Source organism: Callionymus lyra, chromosome 10 (assembly GCF_982586985.1).
Source record: "Callionymus lyra chromosome 10, fCalLyr1.hap1.1, whole genome shotgun sequence".
Classification (NCBI taxonomy): Eukaryota; Metazoa; Chordata; class Actinopteri; order Syngnathiformes; family Callionymidae; genus Callionymus; species Callionymus lyra.
In genome coordinates, this window is record NC_141827.1 from 9,102,771 (window position 1) to 9,125,336 (window position 22,566).

The following is a 22,566-nucleotide window of genomic DNA, read 5'->3' on the forward strand; positions in this document are numbered from 1 at the left end:
TAAGTCTGGATCAGATCAGTGATGTAAGGAGGAGTCTGACCATGAATAGATCTGAAAGTAAGAACCAGAATTTTGAAGCTGATCCTGAAAGAAACTGGAAGCCAGTGAAGAGTTTTAAGGACCGGAGAGATGTGAGTTCTTCTACTTGAGCGGGTTAGAATTTTCGCTGATTTGATTTATGAAATGTGTTGATTTTGGCACACGTTTAAAAAAAAATGTTTTCAATTCTTAAAGGAATAATGTTGGCCTCGAAACTTTACTTTGATGACTTTAATTCAGATTTAGAAACTTTTTTTTATGTTTGTTGTAAAACACCGGACTTTTATTCTTTTAAACACACCGGATATGACACCTCGTTCTTCCGCCGAGCTCGAGATCCCGGAAGAGTTCGTCTTTGGTGACGCTGCATAAGGCTGCAAGAATGGAGCGCTACGGTAAGTCACGCTGACTGTTGTATTCGAATGAAAGCGTGAATGCATTCCAAGTGTCGAATTCACTTGCAGAACACGTTATTCGTGGTGACCCCAAAACAAAAATGGACCTACATGTCTAAACGATGGATTTTTAAGAGCTATTCCTTTTTGTCGCGAACTAAGGACGTCGATGAATGAATACGCTGTGTTTTCTAGCAGATCTTGATCCTGTTGCATTATTTAAATCATTATCATGTATTTATGTTTTTACTCTTCGATCCTAGGATCGTTCAAGTTCTTCCTGCTCTGGCTGGTTCTGACGGGAGCTCAGGCGCTGACGCCGACTCACTACCTGTCTCTCCCGGATGTGGCCCGGCTTCAGAGCCTCCTCAGCCAGCCTTTCGCGGACGTGCAGTCGGCCTACTATTCGGTGGTGGGGTTGAGTAAACTCGGAGCCGCTGTGCCGGACCACAAGGTAAAAAAAGAAATAAACAAAATACCTACTGAATTAGAAGCTAGTTTATGAGGCCTCGTTTCGTGACCCAACTGTACAGCTACACCGGTACTATTACTGCTACTAAATACCGACACCTGCTGGACGACTAGCGTTATTGCAGGTAATTAAACTCAATTAAGTAAGTAATTTATATTTATATAGAGCGCTTTTCCAGAACAGGGTCACAAAGCGCTTATACAATCAATACAATACTCAATAAAATATATACTTAAAAAGATCGAGATAACCCAGAGAACAACACAGGAGTTCCAGAAAATCAAGGAAAAGTCTGAAGAAATAAAAGTGTCTTAAGATGTGGAGATCGAGGGAGATCGTTCCAAAGCTTAGGAGCAACAGCCTGGAAGGATTTCTCTCCTCTGGTCCTGAACCGTGTGCGTGGAACCATCAGTAGATTCTGTCCACAGACCTCAGAGCCCGAGCTGGGGTTTGAGGTTGACTCAGATCAATGTATTTATATTTAAACAAATGTAAAACTAAAATAAAATAATGGATATTATTAAAATATAAGTGAAAGTTTTGGAAAAAAGCTTTGCATGGCACAGAGGATGTTTGAGTATGACGGGCGTTGACAAATCCTTTTTAAACACTTTTTCAATTTTTTTTAAATGCAATCATTTAAAAACCTAAACAGTTATCGTTGATGCTTGTGTGTATGGCTCCCTTTGTTTCGTACTTGCCACAATATTGCACAACAATTGATTTGGTATTTATGTTTCATATATTTTGTATAAAGCTAAAATGTAACATTTAAACTGTAGAATATGAAATGGGAATTTTCTGTCAATGTAAGATCAAATGCTCACACACTCGGCAGTGTGTATACGTGTGTGTATAGAGCCTAAATTTTAGACACACCCTCGTGGCTCATTCAAAGTTTTTGCAATTTCTTTGGACTTTAATTTCTTAAAGTAATGATGTCCACTCAATTCTCTTTACTTGGCTGATTGGTTGGTAAATATTCTTTAAATTATAGTACATTTAATTATACTAAGACATGCATAAACTCAAATTATTAACCTGTTCTCTTGACACTTTCTACCCCCTCATTAAAACACAGACACAGACACTGCAAATAAAAAAGCAATAATGTAGTTAAATTGATATTTTAAAATAAAATGTTAAATTAATATGTGCATGTTTGTGTGTGCGTGGCAGTAGTTTTTGTTTTTATTTTTATAAAAATATGTCTATAAATAAGGTCATGTCTTTGTTTTTGTTAATTTCAGGCCGTCTGCCAGTTCCTTAATTCCCAGCTGGATGCAACAAGCATAGACTCTCTTTTCTTTGCTGCTGAAACCAGTCAAGCCATCTCTGGTTGTGAGGTAAGACGCCAGAAACAAAATGATTACCTAGATGATGGTCATTTAATGTACATTTGATGGCTTCAAATTGCGATGAATGCCACAGTTCTTTAATCATGACTAACTTTATTTGCCCCCAGATTCCAGTTTCAAATGAAACTCGTGACCTTCTCCTGGCAGCAGTTAGTGAAGATTCGACCATGAATCAGATTTATCGCGCCGTCGGTGCGCTCAACTCTCTGGGGCTTCCCTTGGCATCTCAGGAAGTTGTGGGTGCCTTAACTGCAAGGATTAATAAGGAAGATAATGTTGTGGCGTAAGTAGAAGCATCATTTAATATCTCACATATGGGTAGGGGTGTAAGAGAATATTGATATAACAATATATCACAATATTTTTATTCCTGTATTAATATTCGTCATATTTAAAAACGACCTATATTTGCGCTGATGTCACTTGCGGTGATGCAGCAGCTCTGCTGCAGTGAAGATGTGAGCGGAGCTTCAACAACACTAACTTTATTAGCATCTAAAGACGCATAACGACAAAGAACATGAGCAGCAAAACGAAGCTGTTAACTTTGCTGTTCAGTAGAGATGAGAGAAACTATCAGTCGAACGTATGAAAGTCAACAATAACAAACGTTCTTGTTAATGTTGACTTCATCATTGGAATCTACCTCGATCCAATAAATGGAGTTTGTGTTTAATAGGTAGGTAGGTAGAACTTTTTTTTTCCCAAATTATCCACAGCAAATACAGCTATTTTTCATAAAAAACAAAGAAAAATGGGTTGAATAAAGGCTGACAGCGCTTCATTTCGGGTGATGTCGGTGCTAAATTTACATTTGACAAACTCCAGGACGATCAAATAATGACACAAATCTACATTCAACAAGTTTAGTTTAGTCATAACACCGTTAAATGCTTTACTAACACACTTGTATAGTGATTCGTATCGTATCGCCAGACTCTTGCCTAAACACAGCCCTACATATGGGCGAGCATGTTTAGGAAAAAAACTGTTCACAACTAACACATTTGCTTCCGAACAGTATCACATCAGCTCTGCAAACAGCCGCCCGCCTCTCCAAACAGGTGGAACTCGGAGGAATCTTGGAGGAAATTGAGGTAAGCATCTTTATGTTTCCTAAAAAGCGCTTAATAAATACAACTTATTGTGCTCTCTTGTGTCCACCTCGTGTTGCTCTTAGACTCGTATTCACACTAAGGATTTCTTCAATTGATTTGCAGGATCTGACCGCCCGCCTCGATGATCTCGGAGGAATCTACCTGCAGTTTGAGGAAGGACTTGAGGCGACTGCCTTGTTTGTGACGGCTGCTTATGCTCTGTCGGATCATTTGGACATGGAGCCCCCACTGAAAGAGGTTGGTTATTTACTTGATGCAAAGAAAAGCTTGGCTGAAAGTTGGACTTCATGTATTTCTAGTTCATTGGAAAAAGTGCTTAATTTCTGATGGCGCCCTTCAAACAAATGGACGATGATCGCCATATTAGATGATGCAGATGATTCTTTCAACTGTCAAACACTGTCAGAGAGAGAACTTTTCTGAAGCGAAGATCGAAAATGTTTTTGGTCAAGTGGAGTTTAGAAAAAAAACAACTTCATTTTCTTTTGTAATTAGTCAAGTTTTTCCTTTATTTTTATTACCATTAACCATGAAGATGTATATATTTAATCGATTGAGTCGATTTTAATAGATAATTCACAACCATGAACATTTAAAAACTTTTGCAACGCTAACTAATTTAGCCCAGATGTGATATGTATTTGTAATGTTCAAATCACATATTTCAAAGGCATTTGCGTTCATGAATTTAAAATGGTCAGGAGCATGAAAAAGATCTTGGTGAATATTTATGATTGTCAAAATCCCTTAAGTTCCCCACTGCTCAAGTTTCATGAATGACACCGAAGTGTCTCGATTCAATTGCTCTGAACATGCATGTTCTTGACGTTACCTTGTATCGTTTGTAGTTCTTACCCATCAAGAGTGTTTTTGTTCTTCTACAGGATCAAGTCATCCAACTTGTGAACTCCATCTTTAGCAAGAAGTCCTGGGACTCCCTGGCCGAGGCCTTCAGTGTAGCCTGTGCTGCCGCTGCTCTCTCCAGCAACCGTTTCCATGTTCCTGTAGTCGTCACTGCCCAGGGACCAGGAACTGTGTCTCACCGCCAGCCCACCCTGCAGGTACACCAGCTAGTTAAGATGTCAAACAAAAGGCCTTCGATTTACTAGGCTAAACCCTGAGGATTACTAAGAAAAATAAAACTTTTTTGTTGGCACCTGTCCTGGGGGTGTGGATTGATGTTGGATTGGCACTTCCTACGTGATGATGTCACGTTCTGCAAAGATGTAATACTTCTTAAAACTACTTATTTTATGTCAACCTTTGTCAGTTAGATCATATTCCAAGCATCTGTCTATTCAGTCACTTCCTGAAATGTGTTGGACTAAAAATAATTCACCTGTAACTGTACGATGCAATACAAACCTTCAAGTCACTGTAGGTATTACTAAATGGATAACATTTTAAATGGAAAAATGTTGAAATGTACTGATTGTTAGTTTGAAAAAGGGCCATGGGGATCGGTTCAGTGCATTATTCCTTTTTGTGGTGAAATTCATTTTTCAAAAACGTTCAGTTGTTGTATAAAAAAGCTTTTATAAAGTCGTTTTTATATGCAGTGTGTGAAATGCTACTGTAAAGGCCAAGTGAGCAGTAGCTGAGGCAAAGGGGAAGAGTTTGGTCTGGCTATGTAAGTAAGTAATATTTATTTATATAGCGCTTTTCCAGACCAGGGTCACAAAGCGCTTAAACAATCAAAACAATACTCAAAAAAGTACATACTTTAAAGATCAAGATAATACTGAGAACAACACAGGAGTTCCAGAAAATCAAGGAAAAGCCTGAACAAATAGAAACGTCTTAAGATGTTTCTTAAAGGAGTCAGTAGATCCATCAAGAACAAAGAGAGAGGAAGATCGTTCCAAAGCTAATGTAGAACCACCATCAGATATCTTGGGTCTAAGCATTGCACTGTTAACATTGTGATGGCGTTTTTGAGGGAGCCTTGGTGCCGTTATTTAGACATTACATCGATCTGTGGTGGTAAATGGAGACCTAAGCCAAAAGCTAGAGCTTTTTATTATGCCTGTCGATCTACTGTACGTCTGAGCTCTCACTTATTTATGATCACCAAAATCCCTTACATTTCCAAAAGCTAAAGTTTTACAAACGATTGAGCTCCGCTCACGTTTCATAAATGACATCACAATTTATTTAGTCATTCTGAATGTATATATTCTTTATAGTAAGTGCAGAAAAAGTGAACTAGTTTAATAGTTCTGATTGATCAAGTTTACTTAGAAATGGTTACCAGGTATCGAGATGGATTTGGTTTTATGTCACTTTCAAAAAACAAACCTTGATGAATTCCACCTTTTTGGTTTAATTTCTTTCTTTGTTCCTCTGTTTCTTAAACAGCTCCTTGTGACTGACGTCATGTCTCAGCCTCTGGCTTCTGCCAACGTGCTGGTGGAGTCTGCGTATGCCGTCGCATCCAAGAGTGTCATCCTCAGCAAGGAGCCCTTCACACTCAACGAGTACGTTTTCCAACGAGTCCTGATTTGATTGGTTGATGACTTTATTTTTATTTCTATATTTACTTATAGACAACATATATATATTTATATATATATATATATATTTAATATCAACCTGTCCAACCTGTTGACACTCCGTGTCCAAGAGGAGTGTCAACAGGTTGATCAGGAGGGCTGGCTCTGTGGTTGGAATGAAGCTGGACTCACTGGTGACAGTTGCTGAGAGGAGATCATTGAACAAACTACTGTCCATCATGGATGATGACAGTCATCCTCTGATTACTGTCATCAGTGAGCAGAGAAGCAGAATGAGTGCACGAATGCTCCTACCCAGGTGCAAAACAAATAGACTCAGGGACTCATTCATTCCTCGGGCTGAGGTTCTGAGTTTGGGGGCAGGAGTGGAGTGAGAGTATCTGGATGTTCTGTTCCATGTTAGTCTTTGTATCCTTTGTCTTTGTTATTTTTCTTTCACCTATCTTCTTTATCTTTATCTTTAGACTTAGATTGTGTCATCTTGTTCTTCTTCTTTATGTTCTTCTTCTTTTATTTTTTATTTATCATTTTTTATTGTTTAGGAAAAACTGCTGGCTATTGGTAAAAAACAATTTCAATAAAGTTTTACCTTACCTTACTTTATTCCCACGTTGGAGTTGTGACTTTAACACTGTATGACTCGCTGTATGAGTTCGATGTATTTACATGCATGTATTGTACAAATATTTGTCACTTCACATTTAAATAGCTTTTGTCGCCCTCTTTTCTGGACATTAATGTTGGTCCAGAGTTTGATATATCACATTGAATTAAGTTAAATCTCTAATTTAGTTCATGATTCGTCTGCTATTCATTTAAACGGATGTTAAGGACATATAGTTTGTTGTGTTTAACATCGGACCACATGGAGATTTATTTTCTTCTGAAAGAACAGTTGAGGCTTTAACGTATGATTCAGTTTGAATTCCATTGCAGACAATCGATATTCTGTAACAAAAATCTGTGGTTGAAATTTGGTAAATGATTGAAAATTGTTTTGTTTTTTCTTAGCGGTGTTTTCGAGCTGAACTTCATGTCCACCAAACCAGCCAGTGGATATTACCAGTTCACTGTTGAAGTGACCGGAGATACCAGACTGGTCGCCAATCACGTAGAGGTCGGTGCTACCACAGTACCATGTCTTCTGTGTCTTTTAATCATCAGACGTTCAACTTGTGCTTCAACTTAGGTCAAGGTCAAAGTCTCCACCGAGGTGGCGATTACAAACATGGACTTGTCGGTGGTGGACAAAGACCAGAGCATCGGCACAAAAACCACTCGGTCAGTAGCCCCGTCACTGTGACCAGTTGGGTCTGAGATGTTTTCACTCTGATGCTAAATGTATGGAAATGCTGCGACATGTTTTCAGAGTGGATTATCCTTCCAAAGCTAAGGGCTCTTTCACAGCCGACAGCCACCAGAACTTTGCCATGTCCTTCCAGCTGATCGACATCAACACCGGAGTTGAACTTGCACCTCACCAGGTATGTAACTGAATAAAGAAAAATGTATATCTTTCAATACTGAAGTAGTTTAAAGAGCTCTTTATACAAAAATTAAGTCAAATAATGATTTCTGTAAAAATAAATGAAGCTTATATGAAACTAAAATGTAGGAAGTAAGTGCTAAATAATAGTGGCTACACAAAAAACCTGAGATCCAAGTATTGCAGCGTTGTGTACAACAGCCGGTGTTGAATATTTTTGGCAGGATGGAACAAAAGTACGGTTGAACTAGCATGTGGGCACTTTATATTGACCATTTTGTGTAAACCATAGTGTTAATGAGAGGATCAAGGAATGATGTTATGTTCATTGAGGCCATTTTGAGTCCTTAGAAATGTTTAGTTAATATCAAATCTGCTCGTCTAACGTGACCTTTGCTCTTTCTGGAATGTCAGACATTAAGAAATACAGATATTTTCTTCCATTTCACGTAACCATTGTGCAAGAAATAAACGATGACGGTGCCAAAAATGCATCTTTTCCATTCCAGACTTTTGTCCGGTTGCACAACCAGAAGACCGGCCAGGAGGTCGTGTTTGTGGCCGAACCTGACAGCAAGAATCTGTACAAGTTTGAGTTGGATACCGCCGAAAACAAATCCGAGTTCGACTCGATGTCCGGCACATACTCCCTGCATCTCATGGTTGGAGACGCAACCTTGGAAAACCCCATTTTATGGAACGTGGTGAGTGTCGGTGTGATTGAGATCGAGAATTGGAGCAAATCCTCACTTCAACTCCATTTCCAGGCTGACGTCATGTTGAAGTTTGTGGACGAGGAGGCCCCGATGATCATTTCGCCGAAGACTCTTTATGTTCCCAAGCCAGAGATCCAGGTACGTCTATATTACCTTCGCTGAGGTAAGGCTGAAGGAAATTGAAATCCTGATCTGAAACTTCTGCTTCACAGCACTTGTTCAGGGAACCAGAGAAGAAGCCTCCCACGATGGTTTCTAACGCCTTCACCGCCCTCGTGCTGTCTCCGCTTCTGCTGCTCCTCATACTGGTAAAATGAAAATATTCTTTCAGTTTCTCTGAATTATTGAACGCATTGAACTGCAGTAAAACCATCAGCTCATTTTGGATCTTGAACAACATGGACATTCTCATAAACGCTTATGTTGTGAGGTGTTGAGAGGACGAGTCTCCGATATAAAGTAGTTTAGGAACATTATGAAGTAATGATAATGTTCTACCTCTTTGTGTTTTTGTCTTTACTGTGTATGCATGGAAGAGAAGAACAATGTGTTTATCGTCCCTTTCTCTCATCTAGTGGATCAAGCTTGGAGCCAACATGTCCAACTTCAGCTTCTCTCCCAGCACCCTCCTGTTCCACATCGGACACGCAGGTTTGTGCCGCTGTCTTAGTTTGTCACAACTCATTTTCCATCTAGCTAAGAATTAATTAAATCGAAATGTACTGTATTGCAGTTTTTTCTATTGTTTAATGATGTAAACTAGTGTTCGTATTTTCTTATATTCTATTTTTCTTTGTGTTTCAATAAGCTTCATCAGTAGGAAGAGTACCCACATTTTAATCGAAACCATTACTGTTCATAATTATTTTTAAACTAAAGAAAAATAAGAATAAAGAAAAAATCACTAAACAAACCGCCTGGTAAGCAGGAGGTTGGCGCCCTCTATAGGCCAGCCGCGACCACTTGGAAGACTTAGGCAAAAAAACTGCATAGCGACTGTGGTATTAAGGTATTTTCATACTTGTATTACATATTGTATATTGTAATATAGCTTGTGTTTTTAGTACTCTTTATGCGAGGGAACGGCAACCTGCAGCTCAGTAGTTAATGGTGCGGCTCCCTGAGGTTTTTGAAAATAAGCAGTTGTATAAATGTGGTTATTTAATTTAAATGTTTTTAAATTAATTTTCCAATCATGCATGAAAAAACGTGGAGCTCTCTTTCATTTTCCCTTATATTTAAAAAAAAAAAGCTGTTACTGTATTAGGTAACAAGCCCTTCACGACCGCATCAGTTCCTCTTTCATGATCATAAACGCCAAACTCTACCGACTCCTCGCACCACATGCCCCCCCCCCCCCCGACACAGGCCGTCGCACTATTTTACTTTAGTTTGTTTAAAAATATATTTCAATCTCATTGTAGTTAAATTGGATAAAAATGATTTCTATTTCTTACCAGGAAAAAGCATACTAACAACCCACAGCAATCAACGGGTTTAGTTGGAAATTTTTGATTCTCCCTGAGATTAAACATAATGTATGTGTTTGGGTTGAAAAATGCTTCATACAGAAACTGAGGCAAGATTATTAAATTGATCTGCTCTCACAGAATATTCATTTTCCACCGTTGACTCTGACTAGTCGAACGTTGACTACAGAAAATAGTTTGACCACTTTCTCTCAAAATAAGCATCTGTGTACATCAATGCTGTACATAGAAGACTGATTTCCATGAGATCTTCTCACAAACGATACATTTGAAATGGTAAATGTCAAATCTTGATCTTTAGCGAGTCTTGTTCTCATGGTGGCGGCAAGAACACATTTGCAAATTTGCCCCAAAGGCTCTACTGTGGTCTGACATGAATGTCCATGTGTTGGTTTGTAGCCTTGCTGGGACTCATGTACGTCTACTGGACCCACCTGAACATGTTCCAGACCTTGAAGTACCTGGCGATTATCGGAGGGGTCACATTCCTCGCCGGGAACCGGATGTTGGCTCAAAAAGCGGTGAAAAGGTATGAATGCATTTTTTATTGATAAAGATGGTTGACCATTGAAAACAGGATCTATAACGGGTTACAATTATTGGATGACACCGAGTTCCATCAGTGCCACTTTGACCTGGCAAGTGTGATGAGAAAAGAAAATATATTTTGAATTAAAGAAATTTAGAGACTGGTGATGAGACACTTTAACCCTTGCTTCTGACACTTTTAACATCTTCAAGGTGCAATTACTGAAGTATTGTCCTTTCTAGTACTTGTTTCTTGATGCAGCGTTTCCTGCCGTTTAACCTCCTCCTCGCATGCCTTTCTCTGTACTCTGTCCTCTCCCAGGATCGCAGCAGAACAGAGTAGTAGGTTGGAAAGGTATAGGAGCCTCCGATAAAACATCTTAAACAAATTGATTCCAGAATGAAGTAAGGGCACCTTCACAGATCGGTTGCATCTCCATCATGGCTGCCAGTGTGCATGGCTGTTTGGTTCTTCCTCTGGACTGTGTGCCCCCCCCATGTGCCCCCAAACATCTGTCAGTGTCTCATACGTGTCAAATGCAGATGCATGTGTCAGGATGAACATCACCAGGCGTCTATAACTGACGTGTCTTTTTTTTTTTCTCTTCTAGGACTGAGAAGAAGTGAAAGTAAAAGAAATTGGACTTTAAATGATCTACCAGCAGTTTGTTACCATGGCAACAAATCACTGCATTACAAAGAGACCAGACACTGAAGCGTTTTTTTTTGTTTTTTCCAGGAGCGACTCATCATTGCACTTCGTTGTCCTGTGAGATTCTGTTTTTCTAACAATTCAGTCAAGATTTCCTCAGAAAAAAAAGAAGTGGTTTAAGATTTGCTTTCACGGTGTTTTGTATATTTTTCTGTGTCGTCCTTCGGTCTCCGTTTCACGCCTCGAACCAAGCGGGCGTGAATCCATCCTTATCTCACACTGGTTACTGCAACACGCGAGCGCTCGCACCCGGGAGTGTCTCCTGTATTTGATACCGTTTCACCAAAACACTTTTGAAAAAAGGAGGGCAAAGTGAAGACGATTTTGTATTAAAGAGGAAATAAAGAAATGGACAGAGCTTTTTGTTGTCGCCCTTTTTTTTTTTCCCCCACATTGCTTTTAAAGAGTCTGTGACAGGATGTAGAACTCGTGTATTTTACGAAACAAGGCGCATTAAGGAAAATGAAAGTCAGTCAAACGGTCTGATACTGCTAAGTAGAACATTGGCATTTTCAAACTAACTTTCAAAAGTGTAAATTATAAAACGTAAAATACGACACTTGTTTTGGGTTTTTTTCAAGTTTCTTTCAAGTTTAAAAGTTGTCATCCACAGCTTAGTCGAACTCTGAACGTCCTGGTGACGCCAATATCTGGCGGCTGTAGTTCTTTAGTTAATCCACCCAGAATGATGGCAACCGTGTTCGTGCTGATTGTTACACTAACAATTAGTATCTTGAGAATAGCTCAAAGGTCAAGGTCAAAGTTCAGCTTTCAGATCCAATGTATTGTGTTGTGTGTTTCGAAAGTGAACTGCATGGCAGGAACAAACTGAGTTGTAATAGGCCAAGAACACTCTTAACTCTACGTCTTGAGTACTTCACACAACAATTTTACCCTCTTCGTTTTAGCTCACTGGTCAAAAAAAGCTCTTCTACTGGTTTACCAGATTCGTACAAAGCTTTTGAAAGAGGATGTTGAGCACCGTGATCCACACAACCTGAATGAATCTATATATGACGCTCCGGATTATAAACTAAACACTTTAAAGTGTGCATCGTAGTCTGCAAAACACGGTAAATTGTCCACAAAAGTGGTTCTGTTGATAACGGTCCTTCATGTTGCACGGAGCTTGCTGTGTCTGTCCTTGTCCCCCAGTGAGTCGGCATGAGTGCACTGCACAGGAGCGTCACGCTGCTGGGAGTGACAACATTTACGACGCTGCCACAAAACTGAATTTTATCAACTGAGGAAAATCACTAAACTGGTGTCACAACATGGAGCTTATAATCCATGCGTTTGTGTCTTCTCGTTCAGAGTATTCTAACAGTTTATTTTCGTGTTTAAACGAGGATCTGTCTCGTCTGCAGTTGATACAAAGCTCTGCAGCAAAAGTTCTGAGCAGCTCTAGTAGAAGAACTCACATTTCTCCGATCCTTAACACTCTTTACTTGCCGTTTCTTTCAGGATCGATTTTAAAATTCTGGTTCTTACTTTCAGATCTATTCATGGTCAGACCTTCCATCAGTGATCTGATCCAGACTTACACCCCAGCTCGGGCTCTGAGGTCCGTGGATCAGAATCGACTGATGGTTCCTGAACACGGTTCTGGACCAGAGGAGAGAAATCCTTCCAGACTGTTGCTCCTAAGCTTTGGAACGATCTCTGTGTTTGATGATCTACTGACTCCTTCAAGAAACATCTTAAGACATTTTTATTCGTGCATGTTTTTTTCTTAATGACCTTGGGGCTGCTATGTTTGCCACTGTGTTTTCTTGCCCTTCTAAATCTGTATGTATTTTTAACTGTGTATTATTTTGTTGTGAAACTACGATTAATTTGTTTATTCATTGTGATCTCTCTGTGGTTAGACATTTATAACTGACTACATACAAATGGAAGACTGGAGCCTTTGGTTATGAAAGACATTATTTATGGTTTTGTGTCAGAGAACAATTAATATTAATTTATAGTTAACCACATTCTCATCCTTAAATGCAAGTATAGAGCAATCGACCCTGATTTTAATGCATTTCATAATGTTGTTTGTTTACAAAAATGACTAAAATATATACTTAAAAAGATCAAGATAACAGTGAGAACAACACAGGAGTTCCAGAAAATCAAGCGGAAGATAATCTTGCAAAAGGATCCTATTGAAAGGATGTGAATACTAGAACTGCGTTCATCCTGTAGCGACACACGTCACTCGAAAAAGTTTTTGAAAAAAGACGTTCAGCGTGTGACGTCATCGCGCAGGAAGTGACCCCGGAACCGAAATGGTACGACCCGAAAAGTCAAACTCCAACGCGAGATACTTATAAGTTCACACTTCCGGTGTTGCTATCTACGTTTGCCAACAAAAAGCGTCGCGATGTAACAAGCATTATTTGGGGTTAAATAATACAAGATCCATTCAAAAATGTTTTTTTTCTTTCAACATAACAACTTACTTGATTTTTTATTTTCAGTTTAGGTGGCTTTTAAATTTACCCGTATGTGTGTCCGGTTGTCATCTTGATTTCACAAGACCTCTTTGGCTCGGCGCTAGCCTGCTACACGCGTAGAAACAAGTGTTGAAGCAAAAAAAAATAACACATGTTTCCGTTACTTCTCGTTTAAATTTTAAAGAAACTCTTCCTACCACCAGACCATGGACCGACTGAGGGCCTTGAAACCTCTCCTCGCGTCCAGTCATTGGAGCGCTCTTAGGTCCCTACAAGCAAGGTTACGGCGTCACTACGGTGACGTGAAAGAAAGTCCAAAAACCAGGTTTTCATCATCTGGGCCCAGTTTGTTGGACTTCATGAAAGGAGCGGCTGGTACGGAAACCAAAGTTCCTCCAGGCGAGGAGAAGCATCCTTACATAGCCGAGGACGCTGTGGCCGGACACTTACGCAAAGGTCAGTTCAATAATGCACGAATGCTCCTACCCAGGTGCAAAACAAATAGACTCAGGGACTCATTCATTCCTCGGGCTATTAAATTGTACAATTCTGAGTTCGGGTACAGGAGTGGAGTGAGAGTATCTGGATGTTCTGTTCCATGTTAGTCTTTGTATCCTTTCAATTCGATTTTATTTAAAGTGTCTTATCATAACAAAGTTATCTCAAGACACTATACAGTTGAAATAAGACTACAGTTGATTAAGGAAAAATAGATCCCAGCAATTCAACAAAGAGCAAGAAACAAAACACTGTACAGTGAGCTGTACAGTGAGCAATGGCGAGGAAAAACTTCCTTTTAGAAGGCAGAAACCTCGAGCGGAACCCGACTCATTGTTGACGGCCTGCCGCTTTGACCGGCTGGGAGGAAGGATGGGGGGGTAGACAGATGGATAAGGAGAGGAGTGAGGGAGGATATAGTGAGAGAAAAGAGGAGAGTGTAGGAGGGTCCATGGGGGTGCTGGAGAGAACGGGATCGGGATCTGATGACGTGGTGAAGATCCTGGATCAGCAGCAGCTCTGGAGGTGGATCCCTGGATCAGCAATCCTTTGTATTTGTTGTTTTTCTTTGACCTATGTTCTTTATCTTTATCTTTAGACTTAGATTGTGTCATCTTGTTCTTTCTCTTTATGTTCTTCTTCTTATTTTATTTTGATTTATTTTTTATACCTTAATGAAAAATTGCTCTATTTTCTGTGGCTATTGGAAAAAAACAATTTCAAATAAAGTTTTACCTTACCTTACCTTAAAAAGCTGGAGTGTGACGCTGAATATCGAGTAAACAAGCGGTGTTTTGCAGTTTATTTCGAGACGTACGGCTGTCAGATGAACGTGAACGACACTGAGATCGCCTGGTCCATCCTCCAGAAGAGCGGATACCAACGCACCCTGGACCTGAAGCAGGCTGACGTCATTCTTCTCGTCACGTGCTCCATCAGGTAGTTTTTAACTTCATCTCTTGTCTCCATCATCTTTGATTGACGGCTTACATGACTATTTCCCAACAGAGACAAGGCAGAGCAGACCATTTGGAATAGGCTACAGCAGCTCACGGCGATGAAGAAAAAGCGACTCAAATCTCAAACGCCGTTAAAAATCGGAATCTTAGGTGAGTTACTTGTCAGGGATTTTTCTCCCGGACAATCGGAATGAGAACAGAGACAAGTGTAAGAATAACAAACAAGAGTCAGAATCCAGATTTTACCCCCAGCAAGGAGTGGAGTCGCTTCTCACTGATGTTCCTCTCTCCTTACTGGCTTTTTATTCCATAGCTCAGAAGATTACAAACTTCAGACACAAACAGTTTGTTCTTTTTGCAGATTTTTTTCTGTACGTACAGTGAACGCGGCATAACGGCCTGCACTGGGAGATCAGCGAGCGTATCTTGTGCTGTGTCTCAAATCGCATACTTCTCTTAGTATACTAGAAGTTAGTATGCATAAGGATAGTGTACATACTAACTATTGCGCAAATCCTCCACAGATAGTATGTCTCAAATCAAACACTGATGCTACACACTTACCGGTATTGAGGTGACAGCTTCTTCTTCTACTTCTATTTAATGATGATTTAGACCAGCGGTTTGAACGCTATCGCCACCTGCTGGCAGCACGTTTTGCAAGTTTGGAAAAATAAATAAAATAAATATATGAGAATCGAAATATTTAAGCTGGTATCAGCACCGAAGACGTGTCATCCTTCTGCTGCTGAAAATGCACTTGTAAGTATATACATATATATGCATTTATATATGACGTAACTTCCGTTTAAAACGTCACTAAGATGGCGGCTGTTTAGTGTGGTTAGTGTCCATCGAACCGTACTCAGTTTTGTGGGCGTTTTAGTACGCCAATTTAGTGTGCATGGCGCACTAAATTTCGCATACTAAGAATTGAGACGCACTAACGCACTAAAAATACTCATTTTAATTACGCAAGTATGCGATTTGAGACACAGCACTGGTGAGGTCACTGTATCTAAACGCACAAACTGTCATTTCTTGAGAAACTAAACTCTAACCCGGCACATTCCTTCCAGCTCATTGTGATAAGACTATAAAAGCAACATAATTCTTCTAACAGTCACTCAAGACAGGCTTCCTCTCTGTCGATCTGACGACGTGTGGTTTATCTCATAGGCTGCATGGCAGAGCGGCTCAAGACCAAGCTTTTGGAAAGGGAAAAGCTCGTCGACATTCTCGCCGGTCCCGATGCTTACCGCGACCTTCCTCGCCTGCTGACGGTGGCGGACGAAGGTCTGCAGGCGAGTAACCTGCTGCTGTCGCTGGAGGAGACGTACGCCGACATCATGCCCGTGCATCGCACGTCCGGCGGATTCAGTGCCTTCGTGCAAGTATTGAGAGAAGTTCTGTCGCAACCTTCTACAGATGTTTGACTGGATCGCTTCATCCACCAGGTCCATCATGCGCGGCTGTGACAACATGTGCAGCTACTGCATCGTTCCCTTCACCCGCGGACGAGAGCGAAGTCGACCCGTCGGGTCCATTCTAGAGGAAGTTCTCAAACTCTCTGACCAGGCAAGAATAATAGTTGCATTATTTTTTTTATTGTATCTTGTGTTGATCTTGTGGATTCTTGCCGTTATCTAAAGCATACAAAATGATGTAATGGTTTTTGTTAATTTTCTTCTTACAAATGTTTCAGGTTAAGTGTATAATCGATACAATTGATTCTTCCTTAACCGACTGACATTGGGTATAAGAGCCAGTACGTTGCTGACACTAAATCTGGACATTAAATGGAGGGTAGAAAAAATGTCACCCCACTGCCTGAAACTGGTCAGGGGGGCCTTAGATCATACAATAAAAAATAAAATGGAACATTTGGGCTTACGCCATTTGACTTGGCCTCTCCCAGGAGCTTTTTTAAAAAACAAGTGGCTCTCTGGTGTATTTTAGAGCCATATCTGAGCAATTACTTTTTTTTTTCAGTATTTTTATGTTTCTATCTGTACATTTTAGGGCTTGAAAAATAAAAATGACTTTTCCAGTTATTAATGGCAACAACAGAAATGACTGTGGTTTTATTCTTAAAGCGCACCTAATGTTATAAACCTTACTCTCCTGACTTATTATTTATATTATATTATTTTGTAAATGTTGAAGTCTTCCTCTTCAAAATGCAGTAGTTCATTCATCATGACGTTGCTCCGTTTTGAAGTTATTACTTAATAAAGTTCTCTCCCGTCTGAAATCTCGGCAAACGAGATTACGGCTTAAACTAATCATTGTGACGTCACTCTGGTGAAAATGTCCTCCCCTAGAAGCCCCAAATCAGTGAAGTACCTACATGTTCATTGTGAAACAAAATAAATATTTATGTAAACATGGTGAGAGTTATTTCCGCCTTTTAGGTGTTTTTGTAATGTGTACATTAAGCAGCAAATCTTATTTTTATTATTCGTTTTTAATGTACAAAACGGAAGTTTCAGGGGTGAGTTTGAAATTGACGTGAGTCCTTGAATGCAACTCATGTTTTTGTGACCAATCGGCGCAGAGTGGGCGTGGTTGCTGGGACGAGACTTCTTCTCGGCCAAAACAGCGCATTACAAGTGGGCGGGACTTAAGCGTATTTTGTAATGTAAATATCCCAATTAAATGAGAGTTTTGTGCAAAAAGAAACATACTGATGAGAATAATAAGGTAAGGTAAGGTAAAACTAGAGGTCCGAGAAAAATTTAAGAGACACTCTGTACATTAGGTGCCCTTTAAGTTAACACTCATTAAAATGGTCAACAATCAAGTTCTGAACATCCATAACCTGCTCGTTCTTATTCAACATTCTCTGAATAAGTTACATATGGCATGTTCTCTACGTCTAGCGTACACTACCCAGCACGTCATTAGACGCCGTTGACTCTTCCGGGTTGCCATAGCAACAGCGGAGAACTTTGAGTGGAGGGTGGCGATGTCTGCTCGCCAATTTCATGGTGTGAAATTTGGATTGTTGACATGTGCGTCGCTCCGTCGCTCTGGCCCTGTATTACTATAATCCAGTGTTCCAGGAGGAACTGGTCTGCAGGCTTCCTTCCTATTCTATCTGTTATGTTTTTTCTAAATTTCGTGTTTAGCCAGTTGTCTTTTTTTTTGCGCAGTCGAACGGGCATCTGCGCATGGTGGTTGTTTATCATTCTCTTATCATGTCTTTTCATTTCAAGTTTCAATTTCCATTGGAAGCTATAACAGTTTAATGAAAATCAAACAAACGAGAAAATGGTTTTCCTCACATTCCCAATTTCCCGAAGGAGACCTCCAGAGGGATCAATAAAGTTTATCTAATCTAATCTTGAATAATTTTGATTCATTATTTTGTTAAATGAATAAGGAAACGTGATCCTCAATTATGCTATTCATCGTACTATTCATTAGAGTAATGAACCGATTGTAAGTAAGTAATTTTTATTTATATAGTGCTTTTCCAGACCAGGGTCACAAAGCGCTAAAACAATCAAAACAATATTCAATAAAGTATATACTTTAAAGGGCAAGTTAAACTGATAACACAACAGGAGTTCCAGAAAATCAAGGAAAAGCCTGAACAAATAAAAACGTCTTAAGATGATTCTTGAAGGAGTCAGTAGATCCATGAAGCGCAAAGAGAGAAAGAGCCAGTGAAGAGTTTTAAGGATCGGAGAAATGTGAGTTCTTCTACTAGAGCGGGTCAGAATTCTCGCTGCAGAGTTCTGAATCAACTGCAGGCGAGACTGATCCTTCTTGTTAAGACATGAAAACAAACTGTTACAATAGTCCAGACGAGAAGAAACAAACGCATGGATTACAAGCTCCAGATCATGTTCCGACAACATTTTCCTAAGTTTAGAGATTTTTCTCAGTTGAAGGAAACCGTTTCTGGTCAGTTTTCTGCAGTTCCGAACAAGAGACATGTCTTTATCAAATACAACACCCAGGTTTCTCAGGCTCAGTTTGACAGACTGACCTAAGTCACCCAAGTACTGACTCAACCCTGGAATCTTATCATCAGGAGCAATAACCAGTTTCAGTTTTGTCCACATTTATCTGAGTGTTTTCACTCATTGTTTGATTTCTAGCAACCAATTAACTAAGCTGGGCTCAGTTGGATCAAAAGAGCAGTAGAGCTGGATGTCAGTGTAGAATCCAGTGTTCAATTCCTTGTGTCTGCGTAGGGCGTGAAGGAGGTGACTCTGCTGGGTCAGAACGTCAACAGCTACAGGGACACGTCAGAAGAAAAGTTCTTCGGTCCCGATCCGACGAATCTGAGCCGTGGCTTCAATACAATCTACCGCAGCAAACGGGGAGGACTTCGCTTCTCCGACCTCCTGGACGCTGTTTCACTGATCAACCCAGACATGAGGATCAGATTCACTTCTCCGCACCCGAAAGACTTCCCCGATGAGGTCTGCCATCCACCTTGACTTTTACTACGACCATATTCAGTCGAATTGTTTTTTTGTTTTTGTTGAAAGAACTGATGGCAATAATGGAACTGTGGTATGTTGCAGGTTTTACATTTAATTGCCGAGCGCCGGAACATCTGCAGTCAAATCCACCTTCCGGCTCAAAGTGGGAGCACGAAAGTCCTGACCGCCATGCGGCGAGGGTAACTGACCGCTGAAGATGGAACAGGGACGTTCAAGAGTCTTTATTAAATCTGTTGTCTGTCATGATAAAATTCCAGATACTCAAGAGACGCCTACCTGGAGCTCGTGCACAACATCAAAAGGATTATTCCAGGTTGGCAGTTGTGGATCTAATCGTCCGTTTGTCTTCGAACATCCCAAAAATGATGCGCTTAAAAAACCTGCCTCGTCCATTTCCCAGTGAAATTTTGACTTCTGTTCTTTTGTCAGATGTAAGTCTCAGCAGCGACTTCATCTCGGGGTTCTGTGGTGAGACGGAGCAGGACCACCAGGAGACGTTGTCCCTCATCAGAGAAGTGGGCTACAACATAGGGTTCTTGTTTGCCTACAGCATGAGAGCAGTGAGTGTTTTCAACCTGGTGCGTTAAAACCGCTGCTTTACAAAGTCCTAACTCAAGGCGATCTTTTGCTGCGTTCAGAAGACGCACGCGTCTCACCGTCTGCAAGACGACGTGCCTGCAGAGGTCAAAGGGCGCAGGTTGGCAGAGGTCATCGGCGTGTTTAGAGAAGAGGCGAAGAGAGTCAACACCGCTCTGATCAACAGCACACAGCTCGTCCTGGTGGAGGGAGTGAGTATTACACCATTTACAAAATTCATTTTTTCATGATCGATACCCCGGGACACCAAGCTTGCTGATACTTTGTTTGACAGCCTCTTATAGTTTACTTCATATATGTTTTCCGATGACGGTGTTCTCTGTATTCCATTCTATTTAATGCATTCAGTTTCCCAATTTATTATAAATTGTTTGCCTCCATACTTGAAAAAATAATTTAACTAATACAACCTTAACTAACCCATTATGACCAGAATTCAAAATGGACAAACAGAAATTAAAACATAATGGAAACCTGATGCTAAGCCAAAGCAAAATAATTTATACTTGAGGGAGAAACAAGACAGGGGTGTTGTGAGTCGCCACTCGGACATTAAAGGGTTCATCATGTCTCCCGGGGGGGTTATTTGCAGATGTATTAATGTTGACCCTAACACAGCCAACTCAGACACTCCTCATTGATGAAGATACTAAAAGAATAAAGTGTTTTATCAGGGTAACGCATCATTTATAACACTGAACTGGTCTCGAAAAGCGCTATATAAATAAATATTACTTACTTACTTACTTACTTACTATGACCCACCACCAAAAATCGTGTGCATCTACAATTGGGACGTAAAGGTCATGAACTATGGACCCTTTGAGCGAAATAATTGAGTTGGATTTACAAACATGGGCCTCCGTATCGTATTTAAACCTTCACTCAAGGATAGACTCCAGCAGGATGAACGTTCTTCCACATCTTTTTTAATGTCTCCCTGTTAAAGTTCCACCAAAATAATTCATAGAATGGCACAGAGTAATATCCAGAGTTGTAGGCGAGGGTCAAGGGTCAAATGAGTAAAGGGAGCTTGTAAGATTATTATCATGTAGCACAGTTAAATTTGTCTCCGTTCAAAATCACACTCTGCAGGTTGGTAGAAGATTCTAAAGTGAAAGAATAATGGCTCACATGGCAGACATGTAGGTTACAGGGTTACCTGAAGGTCGCAGCTGAAACCTTAACAAACATCGTTCCAAAATCCTGTCACCCAGAGGACTCTTTAGGAATTTTGAGGTGGCTTTTGAATCAGATTTTGCAGGAAATAAAAGTGATGGCAGGTTTAAGTCTTAACAAGTTTATCCACAAGGGGGAGAATTCGGAGCCATTGATGCTGTAGCAGTTTATTTGATACTGCTGTCAAGTTTAGTCTGAATCTGACATTTATTTTGTATTCATCATAACTCCACGGTGGAAATGACTTTTTGGTCTCACACATTTGTCTTGCTCACATCCATGTCACATATCAACCGAAGTGATTTCGTCTTTCACGCTGGAGATCATGTCGTAGCAAAGTTTCCCACAATGGTGTCAAAAAAAAACCCTGGTTTGACTCATAACTGCACAGAAGACTTGTTTCATCTGAATGTAGTTTCACTGCAAACATCTTGTCCCGAACACTATGAATGCAGCTTATGTGGGGGTCTTCTGTTGGTCGCAGGAAAGTAAAAGGTCCGACATGGACTTGTGCGGGAGGACAGACGGAAACATGAAAGTGATTTTCCCAAAAGAAGATTCAGTCGCCGCTGGAGACTACGTCTCGGTGAAGGTGAGCTCTTCACTCTCGTCATTCGCATCTGATCATCTCTGTGATGCTTTTCTTTTCTGGCGGGCGAACAGATCGAGTCGGCCAACTCCCAAAGTTTAAGAGGACTGATGACATGTCGCGGCTCACTCGGAGGACCCGACCCTCCTGAGGGGATTCCTCTGACACTCTGCACCTCGTGATCGCTCCACTGGACTTCTTTTGTCTGACAATGAGCTGTGTATTCATGAAACCCAACTCAGAGTTTTCACTGTGGGCAGCTATGTTTGTAAGTAGATTTTATTTATATCCTCGGTGAGAACCAGCAGTGCTCTCGTGTTCTGTCAATTGGAATTGATGGTTTACATTAAAATCAAATGCTTGAAATAAGCAAAAAGTTTAATGTTTGTAAGGGTCTTATTTAATTTCCCTGTAAACACAACCGTGGTGAGAAGGTAAAGTTTGAGGCACATGCTAATGAGCTCCACAAACTAGTCACATCTCCATTGAGGACTTTTAAAACTAAAGGAAATAAGGTGGACTTTTACAACAAAGTAACGCAGGTTTGTATGACAAAGGAAAACATATGGACTTTATTTATAGATAAAATTAAAACAAGAAACGGTTTTAATTTCAATCGTATAAAAAAGAGACAAGACTAAGAAAAATACAGTAGAATATTTAAAACCTATATTTAGACCTAGATCTAGCCGAACACGGAAGGGTTGACGCAATATTAACCAATCAGAAGCAACAAAAGGCGGGTCTACCTGTCATTACAGCACCACTTGTCTAACGAGTCGCTCGAGATTCTTCCCCCTTGAGCCAAATTTTACGGGAAGTTCACCTAAACGCCATTTATTATGAGGAAATAAACGACCGGCTTTCAAATGAATAGCATTGAATCAGTTGCGTCTTCCTTGTAATCCTTTACTTTTCGCGGTCATACTGTTTAAATCCACGTTTGCTAATCCTGTATGTAGACTAATGTCGCTCAACAATTCAATATAGACTTGTTGAGAAATTATTAATAA

General features: G+C 40.3%; 2 protein-coding genes across 3 annotated transcripts; both read left to right on the forward strand.

Annotated features, from left to right (window-relative positions):
• Positions 1-376: 376 nt before the first annotated feature.
• On the forward strand, positions 377-11,185 carry rpn2 (ribophorin II). Of its 2 annotated transcripts, none has more exons than XM_087800937.1 (17): positions 377-434; positions 698-888; positions 2,157-2,252; positions 2,372-2,547; positions 3,286-3,361; positions 3,485-3,619; positions 4,267-4,443; positions 5,741-5,859; positions 6,907-7,012; positions 7,085-7,176; positions 7,265-7,379; positions 7,891-8,085; positions 8,149-8,235; positions 8,310-8,405; positions 8,673-8,748; positions 9,987-10,116; positions 10,727-11,185. In XM_087800937.1, exons 1-17 carry the CDS (start codon positions 422-424, stop codon positions 10,740-10,742), a joined length of 1,896 nt encoding a protein of 631 aa, XP_087657063.1. In that variant the 5' UTR covers positions 377-421; the 3' UTR covers positions 10,743-11,185. The 2 variants fall into 2 exon arrangements, with proteins under 2 accessions (XP_087657063.1, XP_087657060.1); XM_087800934.1 differs by lacking the exon at positions 10,727-11,185 and adding an exon at positions 10,438-10,654.
• Positions 11,186-13,365: 2,180 nt separating this feature from the next.
• On the forward strand, positions 13,366-21,935 carry cdk5rap1 (CDK5 regulatory subunit associated protein 1). The gene is made up of 12 exons (XM_087800938.1): positions 13,366-13,727; positions 14,570-14,708; positions 14,778-14,878; positions 15,908-16,118; positions 16,186-16,306; positions 18,934-19,164; positions 19,270-19,367; positions 19,446-19,501; positions 19,618-19,748; positions 19,827-19,976; positions 21,449-21,556; positions 21,628-21,935. The coding sequence occupies exons 1-12, from the start codon at positions 13,478-13,480 to the stop codon at positions 21,733-21,735; spliced, it is 1,704 nt and encodes a 567-aa protein (XP_087657064.1). The 5' UTR covers positions 13,366-13,477; the 3' UTR covers positions 21,736-21,935.
• The last annotated feature ends 631 nt before the right edge of the window (positions 21,936-22,566 follow it).

Coding starts and splice junctions, on each gene's coding strand:
- rpn2 (XM_087800934.1), top strand. Junction 3,362..3,484: donor GAATCTTGGAGGAAATTGAG/GTAAGCATCTTT, acceptor ATTGATTTGCAG/GATCTGACCGCCCGCCTCGA. Junction 4,444..5,740: donor ACCGCCAGCCCACCCTGCAG/GTACACCAGCTA, acceptor TTTCTTAAACAG/CTCCTTGTGACTGACGTCAT.
- cdk5rap1 (XM_087800938.1), top strand. CDS start 13,478: ATGGACCGACTGAGGGCCTTGAAACCTCTCCTCGCGTCCAGTCATTGG. Junction 16,119..16,185: donor GGCGGATTCAGTGCCTTCGT/GCAAGTATTGAG, acceptor TTCATCCACCAG/GTCCATCATGCGCGGCTGTG. Junction 19,749..19,826: donor TTGCCTACAGCATGAGAGCA/GTGAGTGTTTTC, acceptor TGCTGCGTTCAG/AAGACGCACGCGTCTCACCG.